Source organism: Berghia stephanieae, chromosome 2, assembly GCF_034508935.2.
Source record: "Berghia stephanieae isolate SIO BIC M18660-M18661 chromosome 2, UCSD_Bste_1.3, whole genome shotgun sequence".
Classification (NCBI taxonomy): domain Eukaryota; kingdom Metazoa; phylum Mollusca; class Gastropoda; order Nudibranchia; family Aeolidiidae; genus Berghia; species Berghia stephanieae.
In genome coordinates this window covers 48,604,678-48,621,593 of record NC_088361.1, presented here as the reverse complement: position 1 = coordinate 48,621,593, position 16,916 = coordinate 48,604,678, and the positions used below count along the sequence as shown (strand labels likewise).

The following is a 16,916-nucleotide window of genomic DNA, read 5'->3' as shown; positions in this document are numbered from 1 at the left end:
GTGAGTAAAGAGCCTTTTCCAAGGACTCAATTATGCACCAGGTGAGGCTCGAACCCAGAAGTACTGATCCAAAAGCGAGTGTCATACCACTAGACCACATAGCCGTACTCAATAACCTTCAACTCTTTTACTTTAATGTCCCCTTTTACCCCTTTTGTTACAAACTTACTTTTTGCATTCAGCATATTATTTTTGTCAATATTCCCATAGTATCATATTTTGGCCATCAAAGTCAAAGTGTATTAAAATATGAGAAATCATACTGGTTGACAGGTCTACGAATAGCAATGCCTGAAATTTGGATAGCCTGAAAGATATGCAGACCTGCCAATCTACCAGGACTTGAAAAAATCCGTAATTTTCAGGGATTTTATTTAACATACTAGACACTAGAACTACAAGTAAAAATTACCAATTTGTCATTAATCTGTTAAAATATTGACCTTTAACTCCCGTATAGACTAGCTATGGAATCAAAACTTTGTTTTCAAGAAGTTTTATTCAATCAAAGATCTTTATATAATTGTCGGTTTGGAGACAAAAATCTGTAGTTTTCAGGGGTTTTAACACTAGAACTACAAGTAAAAATTACCAATATGTCATTAATAAGTTAAATATTCACCTTTAACTTCCTTATAGACTATCAGCTACGGCATTAAAACGTTGTTTTCAAGAAGATTTATTGAACCAAAGATCTTTATAAAACTGCCGGTTTGGATCCAAAAATCCGTAGTTTTACGAAATTTTATTTCGTAGTAGTTGGCAGGTCTGTATATGAGTCATGGGGAAATTGAACAAATAAAAAATAAAGTAAAATAAACAGAAGCACAGTTAAAACCTAAAAAATGAAATCAGTATTGTCTTGTAAAATGAGACTGGACATAAAATTTTTAAAAATCGTAACAACAAAATCATAACATGCTGACTGATAGTGGAGGGAAAATTCATTCAACAGTGGGCTAGTGTATAATGCAGACGTCTACCGGGATGTGAGATCTTAACGGGGACAAGGGGGAGGTAACACATCCAGACACTTCCTTACTTGTCGGGCAGTCCGTACAGCCGGTGTTCTTTGATATAGTCTATGACAGCGTCCTGGACCACGTACTTCAGACTCTCGCCTCTCCGACATGCTCTCCTGTGGAAGTAAGAAGATTATGTGTAGAGGAGTGGAGCACCGATAGAAAGAAATATGCGCATTGAGCACGCTGTAGGCCTACTATTGAAAATGCTCAATATAAATGTAATTTATCATTATTAAATTAAAAATATGAACAAGTGTGTATGAAAGGTGTCAGACAAAGCAAGAAAGAAAGATACAAGAAAAAAAAAAACCATCCCAAAAAATAGGTCCTTCTCAAAATCTCAGACCTTCTGATTACCGTAATGGCAGCATGTCTGATCGGCAATCAGAAGGTCTGAGGTTTGATCCCCTGTCGAGATCGACTGATTTTTTGGAATGTTTTTTCTTTCTTCTTTTGTATGGCACCTCATATATACTTGTTCAGTTCTTTTTCTTGCACCGATACCTGCTCCCTAATTTCTTAATTCATTATTATCTCAGGCAAAACAAAACAGTTCTATATATCAGAAATTCTTCATTTTATCTAAATACAAAAATAAGGGGAAAAACGGAGGTACAGACATCCATCCTTTATTTCCATCAATTCGTTGTAAGCCAGTCCATTATAAGAGGAATCAAGTGTAATACATTTAGTGCTTTCTTCACAAATCAAAGATAATTTTTTTCTTTTCAGATGACTCTGAACCTTAAATAACAGTGTAACAGTAACAGTCAGAACATAAAGAGGTGTAAGTCCGTAATTTGCTATTTTATTTAGATTAGAAGACATAAGGACAGAATGAATGAATGAATAAGCCTATTGGCTCTGAAAAAACCCCCAATCTCCCCCCCCCCCCCAAAAAAAAAAAAAAGAAAACCCCAAACAAACCCGAGCTTTTAAATAGAGCAATATCCACTATACGTGTTCAAAGTGCTTTACAAGGGATCCCTGGCCAGAATTAGACATGACGCCTGTTCGGCGATATTACAATTTTTTTCTGACATAGCACCGTCAATGGCAAGGTTCTCATTTCACAACTAAGTATGGTGAGAGAATGTGAGTAAAGGGCCTTTTCCAAGGACTCAACTATACACGGGGTTCTAGATAGCTCAGTTGGTAGAGCACTTGCTTCACACGCAAAGGGACCAAAAGAGGTCCTGGGTTCAGTCGAGATTTTTTCCCGACCCCCCCCCCCCTCCTGTCCACAGCGGGGTTAATGGGTAGCTGAGTCTGTTAGATTTGACGGAAAGTACTTTGCGATAGACTAGCGTCCTGTCAAAAGGGTAGCAAGCAATTGCTATTGTCCGTTTCACGCTAAAGAAACCGAGATACTGGCTCCATTGGCCAAATGGCTCTGACGACCAACAAGATCGAACCCAGGACCTTTCGATTTGAAAGCAGGTGTCATTTATACCACAAGACCACATAGCCACACAAAGACTTTAAGAAGAATTACGTACCTAATTTTGGTGGAACTAATGTCAAGACTGAGCCACTCATTCACCAAGATAATGTTTTCCTGTAAAAAAATCAAAAAACAAACAACATTACAAAATATATGGATAAATATGGATAAATTGTTCCCATATAAATATAAGTTTGGGTGGCCAACTCTATGTGCAGCTAGTTGTCCTTCCGTTCTTCAGCCAACAACAAATAAACAATAAAGACATAAATACATTGTTTTTGTTTTTAAGGATTTTACGGTGCTTGCAACACAATTAGGTAATATCAGCGACAGAAAAAAGGAAGAAACTGGGATAGTAAAAAGATTCTATATGTACAATTAAAAGGACTTGAGGAAAAAGTAAGACAAAGAGGAAATGGTACAAATAAGGAACAGATGAAGATTTCAAGAGCACACTATCAAAGTACTTAGTTTGAGATTACCTAAATTATGTCTCACCCAGACACCAGCACAAAAAAATTACAGTACAGAACAGAGAGACGATTTACAAGGAAAAAAAAGTATCATCTCCACAAAACCCTAACAATACATTCAACTGTTTCTCTCCCAGCCAAGGACTCCGGCCAGGGTCACGACAAAACCAAGTAATCTCATTCCAAGATAAAAACAGAAAGCATGTTGGAAAACAGATATAGGGGGTTAGAAGACACAGTAAGAGCCTCCCTGCCCACTATGGAGGGTCAAGAACCCCACCCAGGACGACAAATGTTCCGTGTTTGGTATTTTGCTCTTTTTTTTCTAAAGCTGTTGTATTAATTTTTGTTTGCTTTTTACAGTCCACAGCTTCTAGCAGCTTTGTATCAACATAAAGAAAGGGACAAAGGGGACATCCAAAACGTCTACATCATTTGTCTGTATTGATACATTAAATGGGACCAAATATAACTTAGATGAGACAATACATCAAACCTGTTCAAATCGAACACTACTTACTCTGTCAATACTGTCAAAAACAATCCATAAAAAATACTATGATGATGATAATACTAGTGATAATAATAATAATAATAATAATAATAATAATAATAATAATAATAATAATAATAATAATAATAATAATAATAATAATAATAATAATAATAATAATAATAATATATTAACAACAACAACAACAACAAACAGTCTCCACAATCCCTATTCCCAGTAAATAAAAACCCAACTCACCCGATATTTGGTGAGAACATCCGACTCGTAAATGAACCTATCGGCGTTGGAACCTTCTCGATTGATGACCACCAGCCCGTGGTTCTTCACGATGTTTTCAATCTGGTGGACATGGGAATGAGTAAAGTAATAATTCATAGACTAGATCAAAGATGACACCCTGAACACACTGCGACGAGCTGCACACACAATTCGGTAAACACTAAACAGCAACGCCAGCACAAACAATAATGATTTTTATCTAAAACATTGAAACAAACAACAAAAAGAAAAAAAAAGACCAAAAAAAAAAAAAAAAAAAAAAAAAAAAAAAAAAAAGAAAAAGTAAACAAAAAAAACCCCCCATAATCGCCCCCCCCCCCCAAAAAAAAAAAAAAAAAAAAAACAAACAAAAAAAAAAATAATAAAACAAACAAAAAAAAAATAATAAAACAAACAAACAATAAAAGCACAGAACAAAATCAAAAACTAAACGTCTTTGCCAACAGCAACAAATAATCAATATATTTCCGTTTAACATAGAATAAAAACAAAAAAAAAAACAAACAAAAAAACAACCAAAAACAATCAAAGACACAAGACAAAAACATTTAGAAGTATCAACAGCAATACAGCCACAAAACACTTTGGAAATTAAAAAAAAGAATGACCGGAAAACTAAGTTCAAGTCCATGTATCGATTAAAAAAACAAAATACAGAAACAAAAAAAAAACAAACAAAAAAAAAAACAACAAACAAATACCCCCCCCCCCCCCCCAAAAAAAAAAAAAAACAAAAACAAAAAACAACAAAAAAAACAAACAAACAAAAAACCAAAACCAAAACAAAACAAATACATTTTGACAATTTGGGAATCATCTTTAGCATTGTATGATGATCTAAAGATTCTCTGGTTAAAATTACCCCCCCCCCCCCCCCCAAAAAAAAAAAAAAAACAAAACAAAACAAAAAAACAAAAACAACAAACAAATAAAAAAAAAAACAAAAAAAAAAAAACAAAACAAACAATTAAGTGAAAGTCTGGAGGAGCAGTAAGCTAAATTAAATAGAATCTAATCGACGTGCACTTATTTGCAGGTCTGATAACCAAATTCCTTATGGGCTCATTGTTGTAATGGAGAAATCTCAGAAAATGACGTAAAATCTTGTCCATTACAACAATGTTAAACTAAGCCCATAAGTGGATTCGGATGTCAGACCTGCATATATTATGTACATGTAGAATCTAATGGATAATTAATTTGTGTGTTGTAATTATGGAGAATATGATGATGATGACGACGAATAAAATGAAGATAATGATGATGACAGCGATGATTGTTAAGATATGACGATATCAAGACAACAAATATGGCCCTCACATCTTCCTCCTTCCAGAGCCCAGGCACAGCAAAGGACTCCAAGAGATCGGCCCCACACAGAAACCTGATCAAGGGTAGCTGGTCCTCCTCCACCTCAATCTTGGGCACTTTGTTGTGGGACAGGTCCGAGACTGGAAAAGAAAGAAGGAAAAGAGCTTGGGTTTAATTTATTGATAGAACGAAGATGACGTCACCCTGGTCTTTGTTATTGTTTTTTTGCCATCCACGTTTATGAGTAATTCTCACTAAACGGTATGAACCAGACTATAAAAGTTCATGGTTGCACATAATTTTGTGTGTCGGTCCGTTATACTCCCGGATGGCAATATTGTGAGCTTCTTAATCAAGCGCATACTATCTATAGTGTATCAATTTTAATCCTTCAAAGCCCCGAGGCATCATATTATGAGGCCGGTTGGACTTTATCCAGACTTCTCCAGCGGCTACGTGGTCTAGTGGTAAGGCACTAATTTCCCGAGAGGAGGGTCCTAGGTTCGAGCCTCGCTCGGCGCATAGTTGAGTCCTTGGAAAAGGCTCTTGACTAACGTTCTGTCACCGTACTCAGGTGTAAAATGAGTACCTGGCCGTAAACAGCGTTGTTTCTGTACGAAAAAAAAATGTAATATCGCATAACAGACGTCATGTCCCGTCCTAAATTGTACGTGTTGCTGTTGGTCAGGGACCCTTTGTAAAGCGCTTTGAGCATGTTTAGTGGATATTGAGCTGTATAAAAGCTAAAGTTTTTTAATTTTATTTTATTTATCTATTATTATTATTATTATTATTATTATTATTATTATTATTATTATTATTATTATTATTATTATTATTATTATTATTATTATTATTATTATTTATTTGTTATTGAAGACAATATTTGCGCAGTCTGAATTAAAAAAAAAAAAAAACAAAAAAAAAAAAAACAAAAACAAAAACAAGACAAACTCGAACGTCAAACTTTTATTATAAAACTAAAATCAGTTTTCAGCACCTTTTCATCCCGACATAATATTGCCCTGAGATGACATTTCACGTTGGATAAATAAATACATAAATAAATAAATAAATAAACTAAGTTATCAAAACATCCAGGATCATCTAATAGATTTCGTGTGTGTGTGTGTTTCGTTTTATTTTTTTTTCAAATTTCGGAACACCAATTATCACAAGTGAACAAAGAGCCAACTGGAACTTGAAGTTGAAGATAACGCTGAAAATTCTCAACAATTTCAATTTCAATGAAAAAAACAAACAGTAAACAGAAAACAAACAAACCAAAACCAAAACACCTCGAAGCCACATGATCGGAAGTCACCTGAGGCGATACAACGTGTATCATTATCGTCATCATCCTCATCGCTAGAGAGGTCTTCTGAAATAGCCAGCAATAATCAAGAAAAACAAAAACAAACTGCAACTTTATAAAGAGTCTATGTATGTGCGGCTATGTGGTCTTGTGGTATGACACTCGATTTCGGATCGGAAGGTCCTGGGTTCAAGTTTTGCTCGGCGCATGATTGAGTCCTTGGAAAAGACTCTTCACTCACATTCTCTCACCCTACACTTGCATATGTAAAATGAGTACCTGGCCGTAAACAGCGCTGTTCTCTGTCCAAAAAAAATAATGTAATATCGCCTAACAGGCGTCATGTCCTACGTGTTAAGTGTTGCAGTTTGCCAGGGATCCCTTGTAAAGCGCTCTGGGCACGTTTAGTAGTGGATATTGCGCTGTATAACCACGTGGGACATATTTCCATGTCATAGAGTACCAGTCGCCCGTCCGACGTCCCTTTCGTACTAACACTCATTTACACCATCCATCAATCACTACAGCCAGGTACTACTCATTCACACCTGGGTCGAGTGGCGGTAATGTGTGTAAAGTGCCTTACTCTGGGATGCAACGTCGGTACCAGAATTTTCCACAATCACTTTCACCCATTCGGCCAATGACCACACTTAATATTGCTTGAAGTTTACACAATGTCGGTACCAGAATTTTCCACAATCACTTTCACCGTCCGGTCACTGACCATGCTTAACGTTGCCTGAATTCTCCACAATGTCGGTACCAGAATTTTCCACAATCACTTTCACCCGTCCGGTCACTGACCAAGCTTAACATTGCTTGAAGTTTTGTGACAAGATAAGCCACACTACAATTGTTGAGAATCTTTTGTCTTTCAGTCATTAATTAGGCCCATGGAATTTATCCCGGCCTGTTTGTGTGGCGTGAAACGGACTGACTATGCTATAGTAATAACTTGCTACCCATTGGGCAGGACGCTTGCTTGACTATCGCAAAATAGTTGGCATGTCGGTGGGATATTTTAATTGATTGTTTCTTCATCTTTTTGTCTTTCTTCTTCTTCTTCTTCTTCTTCTTCTTCTTCTTCTTCTTCTTCTTCTTCTTCTTCTTCTTCTTCTTCTTCTTCTTCTTCTTCTTCTTCTTCTTCTTCTTCTTCTTTTTCTTCTTCTTCTTATTATTATTATTAATAATAATAATACTATTATCAACGTCATCATTTATATTATCAGTATCATTATTATTTTCATTATTATTATTATTATTATTATTATTATTATTATTATTATTATTATTATTATTATTATTGCTTGTTTTTTAAGCTATCAACGATAACTAAAAGCATGTTATCCCTTTATCATTATTATAATTGTTAGAATGATTTGTTCAGTGAGATGTTATGACTATTTATTGGCCAATGGCCTAAAATAAACATTTGAATTTGAATTTGAATTTGCCAAATAAAGTAAATGTTTTCTAGCCATTTAAAAAAAAAAGGCATTTTGACAGAGTATTCCACAATGTTTATGTTTTCAACAGATTTGTGAGATTATAGGTTAGAGGATCGATTTTCTTGTATATAACCAGACTTTTATCGGTTTTACCTTGACATTTTGCAGAATTATGAGGAAAAAAAAACAATTAAAAAAAAAAAAAAAAACCCCAAACAAACAAGTATTTTTAATTTTAGACATAAGACTCGTCCTTAAAATATCGATCTGTTAAAATGACCTTCCTCTTGGCAAAAAAAAAAATCCTCTCAAACTATGGAATTTCGCATGAAGTCCCAGGTTTGAGAGCGTTTGTCGAGATGAGGGTTATTTTAATCGATCGATAATTGAAGACGAGTTTTCTGGCCAAATTTAAAAAAAAAAAATATATGTCTTTTTTTCAGAGTAGGACAGAGCAATAATAGTTTAGCAATGCGACTCGGGGTTCAGTGAGGCAATTATTATCACCAGAAGGTTAAAAAAAATGGAATCAGTTATAATTTGAAACAAATTTAGCATCCTTGTGAAAGATTTAAAAGATGAAAAAAAAATGACGCGAGTCTGTACCAAAATAACTGTCTAATGAGTTGTGGGAAGGAGGGAGGTGGAAGGGAGGGGGGGGGGGGGGGGGGGGGGGGAGGAGAGAGAGAGAGAGAGAGAGAGAGAGAGAGAGAGAGAGAGAGAGAGAGAGAGAGAAGGGATTTGGGAAATGGAGGGAAGAGAGAGGCGGGGGGGGGGGGGGGGGATTAGAGGCAGAAATCGATTATAAAACGTGGTGGTCGTTTTGTCACTATAACACTTCCTGCTGAGTGTAGGTGATTAAGAGAGAGAGAGAGAGAGAGAGAGAGAGAGAGAGAGAGAGAGAGAGAGAGAGAGAGAGAGAGAGAGAGAGAGAGAGAGATGACTAAACAATTTGTCGGTAGCATAAGAATTGTTTTAGGAAATAAAAGGAGGGGAGAAAACAAAATGTGCGGGGGGGCAAAACCAGGTTAAGTGACAGCCTAAGCCAGTTTCTCAAAATCGAACTATACTGATGATAAATAAAAATAAATATGAACTTTTACATATAGTCATGCTCTATGAGTTCCACTATGTTTCGTTCATTCTCCCAGTAGGCCATATAGAACCATATTTCCACTTCATACGGTACGAGTTGCCTGTTAGGCGTCCCTTTTTGTACTACTAACACTCTTAAAAAATCAATGTAAATAGTCAGGTACACTCATTCGCACCCAAGTCGAGAGGGATAGTTTAAAGTGCATTACCCACGGAGACATAATCGGGCCTAGAATCTTCCACTTTCGCTGGCGTCCATCCAGACACTGACCAAATTACAATGCTTGACTTTTGTGACAAGACGAGGTAACTCACCGCTCAGCCACCGAGCTGTTTCTCTCGGTATGAGATTTTCGGATATACTCGTTATACACGAATACAATACCATTGAAAAAATATCAGTGTGAAAATCATTGTTTTAAAACGTCAGCTAGAAGAAATATTTATGAATCAAATGCATAATTCTTTTTCTCCATTTCCTTTCCTTTTATTTTCAATTTCATTTTTTGAAAAGATCTAAAAGATGGATGGAACGAAAACCATCGACCAAAAGCATCTAAAACCCAGGCCTGGCCCTTCAAAGCGTTAATATGTGAAATAATGAAATCCTTTTATGGTCTTCAGACAAAGGTTTTCAATAACACAGATTGTTTTAAAGGTGGAAAGAAATAGACATAGTGCACTGTAGATTGTCATTAGGAGGAGGAGGAGGAAGAGGAGGAGGAGGAGGAGAAAATGATGATGAAGATGACGTTGATGATGAAAATATCATGCTGGTGATGATGATGAACATGAAGGAAGAGGAGGAGGAGGAGAAGAAAACGAAGAAGAAGAAGAAGAAGAAGAAGAAGAAGAAGAGAAGAAGAAATTTCAATATGATCAATAAAGAAGAAGGAGGAGGAGGAGAAGAAGAAGAAGAAGAAGAAGAAGAAGAAGAAGAAGAAGAAGAAGAAGAAGAAGAAGAAGAAGAAGAAGAAGAAGAAGAAGAAGAAGAAGAAGAAATTTCAATATGATCAATAAAGCCAATTTCACTTATGGTTGTGCCTCACATCACAGTATATATTATATCCAATGTCTAGCCCACAGTTTGAAGACAACCGGCACATGTCACGTTCCCATGTTGTCAAAAAATTTACATTCTTGCGAAATAAAAAAAAATCAAATGTAATTTTTGGGTGGCTTGATATAATATTGTCTAATTCAACTCTTCTAACAGGCCATCATAAAATGTGACGTCAATTCCTGATTATAAATAATTAAAATAAAAATAAAATTCCCTTTACTCATCCAATAGGGGGAATTTGTCTCCAGGGTCTATTCCAAGGGTAGACTGGAATAACCCAGGCGTCAGTCGCAGTGCAGCACCGCGAATTGGGCTAGGGCGAGGTGACTTGCTCAAGGCCACACAGCACAGCGGAGGGCGTGTGACCGAACTCGGTACCTTTCGGGTACAGTTAAGCCACGCTGCCCCAATGAAGTACAATGACATACAATGAAGTACAAGTTATTTTATACGTTGAATATCCGCGACAACCTAAAGATTGGTATTTATTTAGACATCAACCAATGGACTAATGTGTGTAATTTGCTTGACCAAGGGACACAATCCCAACCATTTGGTCACTGACAATTCTGACTCACTCAACCCTAACACCGACTATATCCATAGTTTACCCCGGTTACTTTTACCCCATGTCTATTTATTACCTTTTTATGAGACAAATTATAGTGTGGTTTTTTTTTGTTTTTAAGGGTTTTACGGCGCTTGCAACACATTTAGGTTATATCAGCGCCAGTAAAAAGGAAGAAAATGGGATAGTAAAAAGTTCTAGAATTACAATTAAAGCACACAAGAAAAAGTAAGACATAGGGGAACTGGGGACAAATAGGGATCAGATGTAGATTCCAAGAGCACACCACCAATGTACATAGTTTGAGATCACCTCTAAGTCTCATCCGGACACAAGCACAAAATCCAACCAAGAGGAATACACTCAAATGCTAACATTATACATTGAAAATAACAAATATAATAATACATAACAGAGAGATGATTTACAAGGAAAAAAATATCATCTCCCAACACAATAACTATGCATTTGACTGTTTCCCTCCCAGCTAGGACCCCGGCCAGGGCCAGGACAAAACCAAGTAATCTCATTCCAAGACAAAGACAGAAAGCATGTTGGAAAACAGTTATAAGGGGATAGAAGACACAGTATGTACCCCCCTGCCCACTATGGGAGGTAGGAACCCCACCCAGACACAAATTATAGGCGTAGTATCAAAGCTAATGTTTTTTAGTTTTTGCATGTTCATAGAAGTTGAATAAAACTTATGTACATGTTCATTTTTAATAATTTTTTCCAATTTTGAAAAGTAGCAAAAATCTCTAGGATTGAGTGAGTTAAACACAGTTAGGACTCTACATAGTCTAGTGGTATGACACTTACCTTCGGATCGGAGGGTCCTGGGTTCGAGTCCCGCTCCGCTCTGAGCGGCGCATATTTGAGTCCTTGGAAAAGACTCTTTACTAACATTCTCTCACCGTAGTCAGGTGCAAAATGAGTAAATGGCCGTTAATAGCGTTGTATGTCTGAAAATAATTGTAATATCGCCTAACAAGCGCCATGTATTACACCCCAACATGTTAAGTGTTGCTGTTGGCCAAGGACCCCTTGTAAAACGCATTGAGAACGTTTGGTAGATATGAAAGTTTAATGGTGTTTATAATTTATCTATTTATTTAAAAAAAAACATATCTAGACTTCAGTCACGTGGATTAAAGTGTGTAAAAAGCCTTACCAAAGGATACGACCCCTAATCTGAGTCCGCAACCATTGACAACCATCCAATCACTGCTCACATTAAATATAGCTTGAATTCGGTTATAACACGAGACAAAGTACCGCTGACACATCGACGCTACAAACGATCTTTCTATTCATATAATCAGAGATGCGAACATTAAATTTGGCTCACAGGAATTTCAGACACAATCAGTAGGAATTTCAACGCCGAAAGAGGAATTTCCGCACACAAGAAAAGGGAATTGGGATGGTTTTTGGCATTGTGTTACATATTGTATAGTTCTAAATAGATAACTGATTAGAATTATATTACGATCGAAGAGTTTCTGCAATGACAGAATTTATGAAGGATAACAGACAAAGCCGGAAGGAACATGGAGAAGAATTAAAAAGCTGATAAACAGAGAAGTGATAAGACTGTAACGAGATAAAAAAAAAGTTAGCTCAGGATAGAGAAGGATGGAAACTGTTTGTCTGTGGCCTATACCGCAATGATGATGATGATGATGATGATGATGATGATGATGATGATATTATAAACACAATGCCAAATACAATCCTAAAGTTTCCTTATTTCAATTGAAGTAAAGCTCCAAGGCCTAATGGTAGTGATTGTAGTACTGGTGGTAGTGAGGATGATGTGGTGTTGGTGGTTGTAGTAGTAGTGGTAGTAATGATGATGATGTGATAGTGGTTGTAGTAGTAGTAGTAGTGGTAGTGATGATAGTAAATAATGAATTTATATAGCGCTTAAACATCCACGTTAATCGTGCTCTGCTGATGATGAGGTGGTGGTAGTAGTAGTGGTGGCAGTAATGATGATGTAGTGGTTGGGGGGGGGGGGGGGGGTATCCTTGGAACAAATTGACCTCACCGGAATTTGACGGAACTTGCCCGGAATTTTTTGGTCCAGACCGGAGTTTTGGCTTCACTGCATATACCATTCTTCGTCTTCTTCATATTCATAACGATTGATTTTTACTCAATGAGTCCAATAATATCTAGTCCAAGGTTTAAAGACAACTGTTAATGGATAAGCACTACACCTCATTTCCTCTTCTGTCCGTCTGAAATGCTTTTGGACATCTGGCCTGCCTGCCTGCCAGTTGTTGTGTACCGTGGGGGAGACATTATTCTGACAAATCGGATTTGTGGGTTTTGACGGTATTAACAAACCCTCTCGTTGTCACAGTCACCGTGGACTCGCTTTTGGTGGGGTCTTGTCGGGGAGAGTGGGTGGTGGTGGTGATGGTGATGGTGATGATGATGATGATGTTGATGACGACGACGATGATGATGATGACGCCGACGACGATGATGACGACGACGACGATGATGACGATGATGATAACAACAACAACAATACTACTACTACTACTACGCTACTACTACTACTACTACTACTACTACTACTACTACTACTACTACTACTACTACTACTACTACTACGACTACTACGACTACTACTACTACTACTAGTACTACTACTACTACTACTACTACTACTACTACTACTACTACTACTACTACTATATAATAATAATAATAATAATAATAATAATAATAATAATAATAATAATAATAATAATAATAATAATAATAATAATACTGCACACTTTATTATATAGCGCCAACATCTCATGCAATATGAGCTCTAGGCGTTTTACAAAAATAAAACATATATCATTAATTAAACAATTATTACAGCTATTAGATTCAGATACAGACGGATACATATTCAATATTAAAGACGCTATCAGAATTCAAGCAAAGTAATGTTTTCTAAAGTAATATGTCTTTAGCTTTGCTTTTGAATCAACGAGAAATAAACCATCGAACATGGCGCTTCCAAGAGGTACAAGATTAGACACTTGACACTGTTACAGATCTGAGTATTTGTATATTTCCAAGCTTGGCAAACAGGAACTCAGTGAAATATTTATTGTTTATCATAAAATCCTAAACGCCTGCACAATGAACTACGACATTATAATATGGTTTGGATCTCTGTACTGCTGTATAACAATAATGGCAAGGAAGAAGAAGGAGGAGGAGAAGGAGGGGGAAGGAGGGTTGGAAGGAGGCGGAAAGAGGAGAAGAAGGAGAGGAAGAGGGGGAGAGGAAGAGGAGGAGACGAAGAAGAAGAAGAAGAAGAAGAAGAAGAAGAAGAAGAAGAAGAAGAAGAAGAAGAAGAAGAAGAAGAAGAAGAAGAAGAAGAAGAAGAGGAGGAGGAGGAGGAGGAGGAACAGGAGGAGGAGGAGGAAGAAGAAGAAGAAGAAGAAGAAGAAGAAGAAGAAGAAGAAGAAGAAGAAGAAGAAGAAGAAGAAGAAGAAGAAGAAGAAGAAGAAGAAGAAGAAGAAGAAGAAGAAGAAGAAAGAAGAAAGAAGAAAGAAGAAGAAAAAAGACGAAGAAAGAGGAAGAGTCGAGGATGAGGAGGAGGAGGAAGAGAAGAAGAATTAAAGAAAATTAAACAGAACTGAAAGGAGCCAATTTTTTTAATCGATTACAATAACTAGTGAATACCAAAGCAGAAGGAATCGCTTTCAATATGATTTACAAGTCCGATACCTCAATTTGTTATGGGCTCAAAATACTTTCAAACCAACGCATTTATAAAAAGAATGTCAAATCAAGCCCATAGTTAGTTGCATTAAGAAATCAGAGCTTCGAATGACAACAACGAAGATTCAACCGTTTTCAACCAAAGATGCTGATTGTATTAATTCTCTGTGTACGGTTATGTGGTCTTGTGGTATGACACTCGCTTTCGGATCGGAAGGCAATGGGTTCGAGCCTCGTTCCGCGTATAGCTGAGTCCTCGGAAAAGGCTCTTTACTCACATTCTGTCACCGTACTCTGGTGTAAAACGATCACCTGGCCGTTAACAGCGTTGTCTCTGTCGGGGAAAAAATTGTAATATAACCTAACTAGGCGTCATGTCTCGTTCTACATGCTACGTATTGCTGTTGGTCAGGGACCCCTTATAAAGTCCTTTTAGTGGATATTGCACTAAATAAAAGCTCAAGTTTAACTCTTTCCGTACCGATCATTTTCAGTATTTTACTAAAATGGCAGGCTTACCCAGCAGAAAAACTGTTTCAAAAAACAACAAAACTCAAACAATCTCGCAACAAAACAACTTTATGTTCTTATTAATTAAACAAAGATCATTCTTCAAAGTTTGTGATGTACAAAATAAATCTGAATTTTTAAAAATGTATATTGTGTCGTTACAAATGTGACGATTTTGCTGTATCTAGGTGTTAAGGAGAGGGTTTAAAAAAGTGTATGGGTTTATCAATGGCAGATTTGAACATTAACTACTAACACTTTGACACAATACGGAATTTTTAAAAAACTCACTCAGAACTCAGAACCCATTAAGTATGTGAAATGAAACACATTTGCCGATCAAACACAACCTTTACGGTTGATTCAAAGACAATTGTTAGTCTATAAATAGCCCATACCGAGGTTTTCCAATCCCACAATAAACCCATCAACATCCTCTTCAAATATTACATTACCGAGCGACGTGCACTTCTTTGCAGGTCTGATACCCAAAAATGTTAATTGTTGTAATGGAAATACTCTCAAACCAACGCAAATAAATTATTGTCCATTACGACAATGTTAAATCGAGCCCATTATTGCGTTCGGTTATCAGACCTGAAAAGATGTGGGCGTTGATTACCAGACATCTGTCAATATTGACGAAATACCAACATTCTAACCAAACGAAACGTAATTAAGCTAAATGACTTTCTCGCCACAGGCATACATGAAATAAAAAAGAATATATACATAAAATAAATACGATTTTTAAAAATCCAAGAAATAAAAATCTGCCGATTCAATGAATATCGCCCGAAGCTAACGGAGTAATTTCATACACCATCAATTTCTTAAGCATTAGAAAAGAAAAAAGAAAAAGAAGGGGGGGGGGGGGGGGGGGGGGGGGTGGAAGTAAAATGAATTTGCTAGCGTGTTAAGACTTGCACACACATTTCAATAAATGAACTCACGGAATTTATTTTTTTTTGGGGGCAAATTTGGGATTTAAATGATGATGATGGTAATAATAATAATAATGGTGATGATGATGATGATGATATTGATGATGATGATGATAGTGATGATGATGATGATGATGATGATGATGATGATGATGATGATGATGATGATTAAGCTGATGATGCTGATGATGATTAGGCTGATGAAAATGAGATGGGTTTTTTTTCTGGAATAGTAAAGCGTTATCAGTAAAAGGCAAACCGGGCTTTCGGCATGCTGAAAAACTTTTGGAAATCAAAGCAAATAATGAGAAAGACAAAGCTGAAAATATACAAGAGCAATGTTTTAAGTGTACTGCTTAATGGAAGTGAAAGCTGGAAAATGACATCCTCCTTAATACAGAAACTAGAAGCCTTTGAGAACAAGTGTTTAAAAAGAAGTTTTAATTTATTTTGGCCTACAAAAAAATAAAACAGTGGATCTATTAAAGAAAGCTGACTGCACTAGCATTGAAAGCCAAATAAAAAGAAGAAGATGGCGTTGGCTGTGTCATGTGGCCAGAATGGAAAAAGGGTCACTTCCCAAGACAGCCTTGTACTGGACAGCAGATGGGAAGACCCAAAGAAACCTGGCGAAGGACCATGGAGAAAGAATTAAAGGAAGCAGGCCTGTCCTGGAATACAGCCACCGCAAAAGCAGCCGATCGCAAAAAATGGAGATGTCTGGTGGGCACCCTATGTGCCTCAAGGCCCGAAGAGGATTAAGTAAGTAAGTATCAGTAATCGGGAAAATAGCACGGAAATGAGGGGAATCGGGAATGAAACCATTTCTGACTTTGTCAAGGAGCGATTTGAGTAAGAGGGGGTTTGACAATGACATCAAAACATTGGCTCTAGCATCGTGTTGTTAGATAAAGTGATTTCCTCCGCAGTACAGGTTACCGCACTCCACTGTGGTGAAAAGAGATTCCAAGTTTTGTTTAATGCCCTTTTCAATCATACACTTCAAAATCTACGCCAATGGTTATGAGAGAGTTATTGGTTTTTCCAGTAGGATAGTTGGGGTGATTGACCGCCGCATCATCGGCATACTTTCAACTCAGGTGTGAATGAGGATTTTCCTACCGCTGTAAGAGTGCTGCTACAAAAGGGACTCTTAGTTAGAGAAATGACCTTTTCTGCC

At 36.9% G+C, this 16,916-nt stretch overlaps 1 protein-coding gene across 3 annotated transcripts in view; it reads right to left on the bottom strand.

The window, feature by feature from the left end:
* LOC144965060 (nicotinamide/nicotinic acid mononucleotide adenylyltransferase 1-like) overlaps nucleotides 1–16,916 on the bottom strand; it is a 96,827-nt gene that overhangs the window by 16,597 nt on the left and 63,314 nt on the right. For all 3 annotated transcript variants that reach the window (XM_078899954.1, XM_078899952.1, XM_078899953.1), the window contains exons 5-8: nucleotides 5,059–5,189; nucleotides 3,697–3,798; nucleotides 2,525–2,583; nucleotides 1,043–1,138 (exon numbers count right to left, since the gene is read on the bottom strand). In XM_078899954.1, the coding sequence (XP_078756080.1) occupies nucleotides 1,043–1,138; nucleotides 2,525–2,583; nucleotides 3,697–3,798; nucleotides 5,059–5,189 (388 nt within the window). The remainder of the gene's footprint in view (nucleotides 1–1,042; nucleotides 1,139–2,524; nucleotides 2,584–3,696; nucleotides 3,799–5,058; nucleotides 5,190–16,916) is intronic.